The sequence below is a fragment of the Apaloderma vittatum genome, unplaced genomic scaffold (genome assembly GCF_000703405.1).
Source record: "Apaloderma vittatum isolate BGI_N311 unplaced genomic scaffold, ASM70340v1 scaffold14104, whole genome shotgun sequence".
Classification (NCBI taxonomy): domain Eukaryota; kingdom Metazoa; phylum Chordata; class Aves; order Trogoniformes; family Trogonidae; genus Apaloderma; species Apaloderma vittatum.
In genome coordinates this window covers 1-10028 of record NW_009713342.1, presented here as the reverse complement: position 1 = coordinate 10028, position 10028 = coordinate 1, and the positions used below count along the sequence as shown (strand labels likewise).

The 10028-nt window shown below is 43.1% G+C and overlaps 1 protein-coding gene across 1 annotated transcript; it reads left to right on the top strand.

Annotated features, from left to right (window-relative positions):
- Positions 1-2377: 2377 nt before the first annotated feature.
- Positions 2378-7860, top strand: LOC104273121 (complement C1q and tumor necrosis factor-related protein 9A-like). Its single transcript, XM_009868337.1, has 3 exons — positions 2378-2543; positions 5308-5370; positions 7055-7860. Exons 1-3 carry the CDS (start codon positions 2378-2380, stop codon positions 7858-7860), a joined length of 1035 nt encoding a protein of 344 aa, XP_009866639.1.
- Positions 7861-10028: the final 2168 nt, after the last annotated feature.

Sequence of the window (10028 nt, the reverse complement as noted above, 5' to 3'; positions counted from 1 at the left end):
GGGCTCATCTGAAGGAAGAGATGCCATCCAGAGGGACCTCGACAGGCTTGAGAAATGGGCCAGTGCAAACTGCATGAGCTTCAACAAGTCAAAATGCAAGGTCCTGCACCTGGGCCGGGCTAATCCCAGGCATAAATACAAACTGGGCACAGAGTGGGTTGAAAGTAGCCCTGAAAAAAAGGATTTGGGGGCGTTGAGAGATGAGAAGCTCAACATGAGCTGGCAGTGTGCTCATGCAGCCCAGAAGGCCAATCGTGTCCTGGGATGTACCAAGAGGAGTGTGGTCAGCAGATCAAGAGAGGTGATTCTCCCCCTTTACTCTGCTCTTGTGAGACCCCACCTTGACCACTGTGTCCAGTTCTGGTGTCCCCACCATAAGACGGACATAAACCTGCTGGAGTGTGTTCAGAGGAGGGCCACAAGGATGATCCAGGGGCTGGAGCACCTCTGCTATGAGGACAGGCTGCGAGAGCTGGGATTGTTCAGCCTGGAGAAGACTCCAGAGGGACCTAATAACTGCCTTCCAATACCTGAAGGGAACCTACAGTAAGGCTGAAGAGGGACTTTTTACAGGAGTGTCCACTGATAGGACAAGGAGAAATGGGTTTAAGTTGAAGGAGAACAGATTTAGATTGGATCTTAGAAAAAAATTCTTCAGCATGAGGGTGGCAAGATTTTGGAATAAATTGTCCAGAGAAGTTGTGTCTGCCCCCTCCCTGGAGGTTTTCAAGGCCAGGTGGGACAGAGCCTTGAGTAGCCTGATCTAGTTGAGAAGCGTCCCTGCTTATGACAAGGAGGTTGGACTAGATGATCTCTAAGGTCCCTTCCAATTTAGGCCATTCTATGATTCTATGATTCTATGAATTAGGGAGTTGAAGTGCTGTAGCTCATTTCTTGTGGCGCCAGAGCCTGCTCCTGAGGGAAGAGACATACAACTGCGCAGTCACAAGTAGCTGAAGGGAAAAATATGGATGGAGCAGTGAGCATTAAGACCTCTGCTTCTTCTTGGTTATGAGCTGTTTGACTGCCTCAATTATTTCATTTTTCCCTTAACCAGCTGATAGACAGATATTGAGGTATTAATGGCCAACAACAGTCATAAAAGGTTGGAGATCAGAAAGAAGGGTTTCCTTACAGACGTCAAATGCATAAGGTGGTAGGAAGTCTTCGAAATAGGAAAGAGGAGGATGTAGACAGGCTTCTGCCTGGCTTTGAAACACAGCAATGGCCATGAAATAGCTCCTCTTTGGGCACTATTCTGGTTAAAGGAGTTTACAAAGAGACTTCTGAAGAAGTAGAATGCCTATATGTTACATAAGCTAAACCATAGCCTAGAGAAACAGGATGTTGTATGAATCCTTGTGCATCAATGTGGGATCACTGGTCCAAACTGAATCACCACCCCAAGACTTGAAATTTTGACTGATGATTTGGGCTTAGGATAGCAAAAACATTACTATCAATACACTTCCATGTTGGGGCTGCCCCCTCCCTGGAGGTGTTCAAGACCAAGATGGATGGAGCCTTGAGTAGCCTGATCTAGTTGAGACGCGACCCCGCCCATGACAGGGAGGTTGGACTAGATGATCTCTAAGGTCCCTTCCAACTTAGGCCATTCTATGATTCTATGATTTGCCAGACATTGGAGTTTCAAGGTTTTGGCTGGAGTACGACAGGTCACTGGAAGTTCTTTGGCACATAACTACTGCAACTGTATATTCCTTCCTGTGTTTGCTGAGGAGAAAAAAAGATGATCACTTTTGCCCGAGTTGCCCTTATATTATGATCTTGAAATTTGGGTTAAACTCAGCCAAATCCATGAAATCTGGGCTTTATCGGTGCACTCATAGTTTAAATAGAACAGTATGAATCTCTCATGGGATGCACTGAACTGTATTTTTCTTGTTTGCTGGTTAGATCCTAGGGCATCAAGGGTAGCTCTGAACCTCCCAGAGCTTTTGTGACTTTTAGCTGCTCACCATCTACATGCATCAAATTTTCTCTTTGCAGAATCACTTCTTTCCACAAATCATATTGCATAAGAAAATATGAAACAGAATCTGTTGCTCCAAATCACAGGGAATTAAGGAATATTTTAAATTGTGTAAAGTTGAGTTCAAATGTGTAATGATGCTATGGCTGATATTCCCACTAAATTACTATCTGAAACAGCACTCGGTCTTCTCCAGGGTTGTACTTAAAACTATATGGAGACCTATAAATAAAACAAGCCAAACCAAAACAACAGACATGGTGAAAACCCATTTCCTTTTCTTCCTCTCTCCCCTACCCCGCATCCCCTTCTAAGGTAGACTTAGGCAGATGTACTTTTGCTTTCTTAAACCTTTCAGCCAAAATCACATAACCTAAATAAAGAATGAAAAACTGGATTATACTGCTGGCTATTGTCGTCAGCACAGCAGAAACACAAAGCCAGGACATCTGTACCCAAGGGTATCCTGGCATCCCCGGCAATCCTGGGCACAACGGCGTACCTGGTCGTGATGGACGTGATGGCTCAAAAGGCGACAAGGGAGATACAGGTATTCTGTTCGGAATAAATGATTTCATGTATCAAATGCAATGCCGTTAGTTCCAGAAATTGTTTTAAGTTGCTGTGCATTAATGGGATTATTCTGCCTAGCCTTCAGAAAACACTTCAGATATTTGTCATTTACTTGTTTGAAGAAGGAAATATAAAGAAAGACCTAATACTGAGAGCAAGATAGCTAAAACTATGGGGAAGTCAGGCTCATGGGATAAAAACAAAAGAAGAAAGATTTTACCTTCTGTTATGGGGCTATATTCATGTCTATTTGAAAATTTTAAAGCCTACAAACCTACTCCGGCACTTCTAAGATAGCAACTATGTTTCTGTAAAGAGCTTCAAGCCCACTAAAAACACCCTGCAAGTGGTAGCTTGTTTGGTCTATTAAGAAGTGTGCAGTGGTAAGATTCCTCTTTCTTACCTCATTTTTACATTTCTAGGACTTGCTTCTGAGTGTGCCTACTCTTTGTAACTCAAGAGCCACTACAGTGAGTTTCAGGAATGGAGAATACTAAAAAACTGTAGGATTCATGTTTGCTCTAACAGGCTATAATAGAGATTTGTATGTGACACTGAAGACAGAGGTAATTTTCTCGGCATCCTAAAGCTAATCATTCCCATAGTACTTAAACCCTCAGGATAACGATAGCCCTTGCATCTGTGCTGGAATACCAAAGCCAGGGTTGCACAAGGTGATAAATCTGTAAGCATGTGGTACAACACCTCATCTGAAGTGTCACAACCCTAGAATGCAAAGCACAGGACGAGTGCAAATCCGTTGCTTCAAATTTGTCCACAGAATTTTTTGGGGTGAAGTTTTCCCCAAGAGGCTTTACGTTAGGTCACCTGCTGTGTGACATCATGCATGTGGCATTATGGCATAATGCAAAAACCTGTCACAAACACTGCTCTTGTGGGCCTTGCTAAATCAGCGGCAAAAATCAATCTGGATCAAACTTGTACTTACCAGAGAAACCCTTCTACTGAGTAGTGATCTTAAGGACAGTGTATCAGAGCTTTTTTCAGTGGAGTATAAAATCAACTGCACATACCAAACTAAGGTTAGTGGTCCTAAAGAAATGAACTTAAAATATGCTGAAGCGTTTTACTATGTCTTTCAAGCTGGTGGAAATGTCTGCCTTTAACAGAGTGGGTTGCTAAACTAATGCATCACTTGCTCCACCAGAAAAGTCCATGCCTCTCCAGACAGCCCACGCTGCAGAATTGGTGCTGAAGGTGTAGTGTGACATGTGGTTCCTTGGTGGCTGTGCTGGCACAGGTGGGATCCACTACCAGATCCTTTTCTTAGCACTCGTCTCCTCTCCCTTTTATATCACAACTATTTGTGTGGCTATACAGTAAACTAAATCAGCTGAAAAATAACCAGCACTTATAATTTGAGCAATGAAGAGTTATTCACTGCTTATGGCCTGCTTTAGACTAGCGAAAGACAAGTCTACTTGCTTATGTGTTTACCTCAGTAATTGCTAAAGACTTATTTTGAACTCTCTTGTTTAAAAAATGATTTAGGGTTCTCTGTCAAGCAACCACTTACGTGCTCCTTCTGTTTCAGTGCCTTAGCCTGGCTAAAACCAGAACCTTTTAAAATCTTTAAACAAACAATTCTATTAACTTCTTAATAGGCACATACAATTACCTTAATAGGCACATACAATTCTTAACAGGTACACACAATTATCTGCCTGGAAGTCCAGGGACATCTGGAAAATAAAAAATCTAGAGTTCACTATTTATCTTAGAAATGTCCTCATTTTACTTTGTGAGTTATGACATGATACCACGGATTTGTTATAAAGTTCCCAAGTTTTTTCCTAAATCAAGCTACTATCATGACTGCACTGACTATTCTTTGTTTGAACACATTGGGCTGACTGTCCTATTCTTTATATTGTATGTTTATATTGTATGTACATACATCTTAGGAGTTAAATGTTTAGTTTTGCTCCTTACCAAGTCAGTGAAATTTCAGCAGATGATGGACTGTGCCCATTGTGCAGAAAACTGATAAAGAACTGTTTTCCAGTCCGTATGGTCAGAGAACTACTTAGAATATAGTCACATCCAAACTGCCAACTCTTTTCTTCTGCTGCATTCTGGATGCAAATCCAGGTATTTGTTCACACACGCACTGGTCACTTGTGATGTTAATACAGAATGAATTCTATAATTGCTCCCATTAGAGCAGTGGAAAATCTGTGTCATGCTAGACACAGGGATCAGGAGTATGATTCAGATCTACAGACAATATTATTCCACTGTATTGTTTCATTACCATTGGTCAAACTCCTGCAGATGTCTCTTCTTGAGAGGGGAGTTTATCATTGCTTCATTACTAGGCTTCTTATCCCTGCAAAGCTCCTTTCTGAATGCGGCTTCCTCACTCCTTTTCCTGCTGGTATCTTCCATGGATGAAGGCAACAACATGACAAGAGGTTTGCACATTGATGGTCCTGATGAGGGTATAGCTCCTCCATGTATCTAAATAACCCATCTTTTTCTGCCAAGCATTCCCTCTGTCTGAAAAAAATACCATCCTCAGGCAGAGTTTCTGTGCTCTCTGTCAATCTCGCTATAAAGTAAAAGTACCAGCAGTGACACCCACTAAAAGTCAGGAATAAGACTACTGTCTACATTACTGTTCAGCCAGGCTTGAAGAGGAAGTATTAGAGAAATATTTGTGCCAAGTTTTCTGGTAATTTAGTTGTCTAATGAAAATCTGTTTTTCTCTTCTGTACTAGGTGAAACAGGACTTCCTGGCAGTCCAGGGAAAGATGGTGCAGATGGAGAGAAAGGCGAACGAGGTCAGAGAGGAAGCATTTAAATTTATTATTTGTCTATCAGGTTCAGCCCTTGTGTTTATGAGCACTGGATATGCTATACATTCTAGCTGTAGCGAAAGTATCATAAAGGTTAAAAAACCTTTTTCCAGGTGTAGTAGAAACTGCACACACATGCTGACAATACAAGAGGAATTTGCCACCTCCAGCTGTCTTGCTGCCTCTGATGCCCTACAGTTTGTTCACTCAGCCCATTATCTGTCCCTTTATATCCCTGATCCTTTTGTCAGCTGCTGAGGAAGACACCACATCTGCACCTACCTCAGGAAAGTGAGGCTTCTGTAGCTATGTATGCAACTTCAGGGAAAGGGACTTTTAAAAGAAATTATAGAATACACAAGTTATACACCAAAATATACAGTAGATCCTGTGTACTTCACCTGTTTAGCCAAGTTATGCACACGCAGCGTGTCTCCTGTGTTAGGTGGATGAACGTGTGCATAAAAGCAGGGAGTCAGCCAGCGTGCAAGTGGCATCACATCATTCCGCACAAGTGCAGTAACTCTGAGATGCTGGACTTGTGCATCCTGAGAGGAGTTGTCCACAGACCACGTGTATATCCAAAAGCATGGAAGCCTGCCAAAGACAGTGTCCAAGTTCTCTAAAACGCTGAAACTGACCTTGAGAAACAACATATGGCGCATGCATTACATGGGAATAATTACAAGCCGTTCTACACCCCTCCTGTCTATTAGAAAGGAAGTAGCAAGAGACATGGGGCCACAAATGTTGTTTAAAATTACCAAAGCTATCTTCTTTTGCTGCATTCTTGTCCTAATGGACCTGCACGGCTCTTCCCAGAAGCTATCACACAATCTCCCCTCTTTTCAGTTCTTTGCTGCTGATAACACTCTCAGTTGTAAATTGAGAACAGTAACACATAAATATAGCATTATTCCTAACATCATTAGTCAAAGGCTCTTACGCAGAAATTATCAATCAGCTTCGTTTCCTGATTGACAGAGTGTATGATCATTATGGTATTTTTTGTCCATCAACTGCTAACATGCCCTTCACATCATGACACCTTCACCTTCAAACCCTTGTGCAGCAATCAGAGGAGTTTCAAAGGCTTTGAGCTTCAGTCTAGGAGTAGATAAAGGATAAATGGAGAGTGTGATAGCAAATAACAAGGATAAAAAGCCCTTAGTTGCACTGCAGTAGCAATATAGGGAACCCAAGCAAAGTTTCATTATATAAAAATTACAGAAACACACAAGAAGGAGGTTCTGGGTGTTGATAAACAGAACCTTCCTCTGATTAAATTGTGAATCAGCTCCTCCATTTTGTGTACCAAAGGCAGAAAAAAAGTGTCTGGACAGATGCTGCCTGTGCTCAAGCTGTCAGTGCTACCATCAGCTTAAGACAAATCACATCTTCCATTCTTTGAGATTATTCTTGTTTCTCTCAGCCAGAGCACCTTTTCTAACACAATAGCAGGTTATTCAGAGGTTATGCTTATCCTGCACTGAAATGTATGAAAAATTTTATGTACAGTGAACACAATATGTACAGTGGTGTCACACACCTACAGATCTATGTCTTTGTCCTGAAAGTCATGTTGTGCATCACTAATCCAGTGGAGGATCACAAGAAAGTGTCTTTTCTTTCTGTTTTCTTTTGTTTTTTTTTTTAAATTTCCATCTAGGAGCCAACGGGACTGTTGAGGAGAAGGGGAACAAAGGAGATAAAGGAGAAAGAGGACGACCTGGGAAACTGGGACCAAAAGGAATTATAGGGTCAGTGGGTTACAAAGGTCAGAAGGGAGAGCTAGGACTGCAAGGACAAAAGGGGTTAAAAGGAGACATTGGGCCAATAGGTCCAAAAGGGACAAAGGGTGAAATTGGCAATCCTGGAAGAGTTGGTTTCCCAGGGCCAATTGGCCCAACTGGTAATCCAGGTCCTAAGGGTAATATTGGAGATGTGGGGCCACAGGGTCATCCAGGAATTCAGGGGGAAAGAGGCTTGAAAGGAGACAGAGGAGATAAGGGGAACACAGGTCCCCCAGCAGTCCTGCCAAGGAGTGCTTTCAGTGTTGGCCTTACAATTGCCACCAAATTTCCACCCCCAAATCGCCCAATCAAGTTTGACAAGGTGCTGTATAATAGTCTAAATGACTACAACTCAGTTACTGGCAAATTCACCTGCAAATACCCTGGTGTTTATTATTTCACTTACCACATCACTGTCTACTCAAGGAATGTCCGAGTAGCTCTAGTTAAAAATGGCATCAAGATGCTGCACACGATGGACAGGTACCAGGGTGGAGAGGACCAGGCCTCAGGAGCGACCATCCTTGAGCTACAGGCAGGAGACGAGGTGTGGCTGCAGGCTCACCATGGAGAGACTTTCAACGGGTTGTTTGCTGATGCTGATGATGATACCACCTTCTCCGGGTTCCTCCTGTTCAGCACCTCTGACCCGCTGGAGCCGCTGCTGTCACCCACCATGTAACTCCATGCCATCCATGAATCCTGTATATCTGTGTCCTTCAGCCCTCCCTAATAAAGTTGTTATCTGCTGGACAATTTCTGCTGGATTCAATGGAAAACAGAAATCATCCAAGGAGGTACTTGGGTGAGGGGCTGCAAGGGGACTTAGGACTGAAGGGCAGGTTGAGACTAGCTAGGCATCTCCCTGGAAGCTGAGTAAATTTTTTTTTAACTGGAGTCATCAGAGTGGGAAGGTTTAGAATCCCACTATTTGTATCTGTAGGAAACCAAGTCTCTTTACGCACACAACTATTCACTGTGCAACTACTGTGCTGCAGTTTTCATGACCAGCTGCTAAAACAGAGCTCAAGGCTTCAGATCCATACTCAGAATTAAATGCCTTCTTGTCCCAGTCACAAGGTACCAGGTATTTATTACACTGTCATAATCTACTGTTGTCAGTTTTGTTTTTTAAACTTCAAACTAAAAAAAAATAATCCTGATGTACACAGACAGTTGCAGGACAGTTGGTTTCAGGGGCAGCTTCTGCACAGGAGAGGATAACTCTTAAAAATCTGCAGTGCTGGGCTTGACACAGTACTGGCTTGGTGACTTACTGTCGTTATACAGGGGAGCATACACCAGTTCTGAGGGACAAATATTTTAAAAGAAAGTCGAGTGAAATAAAAGGTAAAAAGTAAAGTTCTGGAATTACGCATGTGGGTCACTGTCATTTTGTATAAACATTAAGCAGCAGTTACTTCCAAACCAGTTTCGATCTTTCAAGGAGGCATGTGTAGATGGACTTGAAAACTTTGTTAGCAGGCATCCAACAATTTAAAAATAATTTTTAAACTTGGTATTAGCGTGGTTTGTTACCTCCACAGGGACTGCTTGCACTGTATCATAGTTTGATACTTACACAGGGGCTGCTTGTGCTGTGGCACACGTGAGTTTTGTTGCAGCTGGGATGTTTATACAGCTTTTAAATATAGTTCTTTGGTCTCTGTGTAGCTGCCAGGTCTAAAATCACGTGAAATGGAGTGATAGAAGGAAGTGTCACATGGGTTCTCTGATGGGGTCAGATATTCAACGGCAATGCAAAAATACAGCATAATGCTGCTGTACTTCAGAATTGCACAGTGCAAAACCAAGTTTTCCCAAATGGAGTATAATCTTTAATCAACACTGAAGCAGAGAATTGATCGAGAGATATTTCTTGTGCCATAAAACATTAATTTCTGCTAATTTTATCAGAACTGGTTTTTTTTTCCTCTTCTCCCCTAAAATTCAAAAATATAACAAAAGATGCTGGTAAGTCTCACTCCCACTCCCTAAAAGAGAGTAACAGTGAGATGCCAATTGACACAGGTAAGCAACATGAAATTTGGTGCAAGCGCAAAGTTGGGGTGTGAGGCCTGGCTCCCCACCACCCCAAACGCTGCCTGGAGGCAGGAGAACACCCACACGTCCCCAGCCCTGGAACCTCGAGCGTGGATCAGACCCAAGATGAACATGACAAGGTGTCCAGGAAAAACGGCTGCGCTTCTGCTGTCAGCTGCACTGCAGCGAGGGAAGATACTAGGAGAGTCAGAGGAAAAGGTTAAATGAATTTTTCATAGAATCATAGAATGTCAGGGGTTGGAAGAGACCTCTAGAGATCATCTAGTCCAACCCTCCTGCCAGAGCAGGATCACCCAGGGCAGCCACACAGGAACGTGTCCAGGTGGGTTTGAAAGTCTCCAGAGGAGACTCCACAACCTCTCTGGGCAGCCTGTGCCAGGGCTCTGTCACCTTCACAGTAATTTCTCCTCATGCTGAGGTGCAACTTCCTAACTATGTTCTGTTGCTGGGCACCACTGAAGAGATTGTCTCCTTCCTCTTGACATCCACCCCTCAGATATGCTAATAAGATCCCCTCTCCGCTGTCTCCTTTCAAGGCCTCAGTTCTCTCAGTCTCTCTTCATAGGGCAGATGTTCAAGTTCCGTGATCATCCTCGTAGCTCTTTCAGTAAGAGCTTTTTTAGTTTTTTTCCCTTAAGTTCGTGCCACTGCAGCATCTACACAATTAAAAAACCGCTCTAAAATGGACTTAGGTTTAATAGGAAAACACACAGGGTAAATTTCAGCCGACAGCCACCTCTTCCCTCACCGCTGGCCCAGCGCCCACCCCCCCCCGGAGCCCTGCGG

Bases quoted from the DNA above. Each gene is read 5' to 3' on its own strand.
- LOC104273121 (XM_009868337.1), top strand. From the start codon at position 2,378: ATGAAAAACTGGATTATACTGCTGGCTATTGTCGTCAGCACAGCAGAA. The intron at 2,544-5,307 runs GTATTCTGTTCG...CTTCTGTACTAG, and splicing joins AGGCGACAAGGGAGATACAG to GTGAAACAGGACTTCCTGGC. The intron at 5,371-7,054 runs GTCAGAGAGGAA...ATTTCCATCTAG, and splicing joins TGGAGAGAAAGGCGAACGAG to GAGCCAACGGGACTGTTGAG.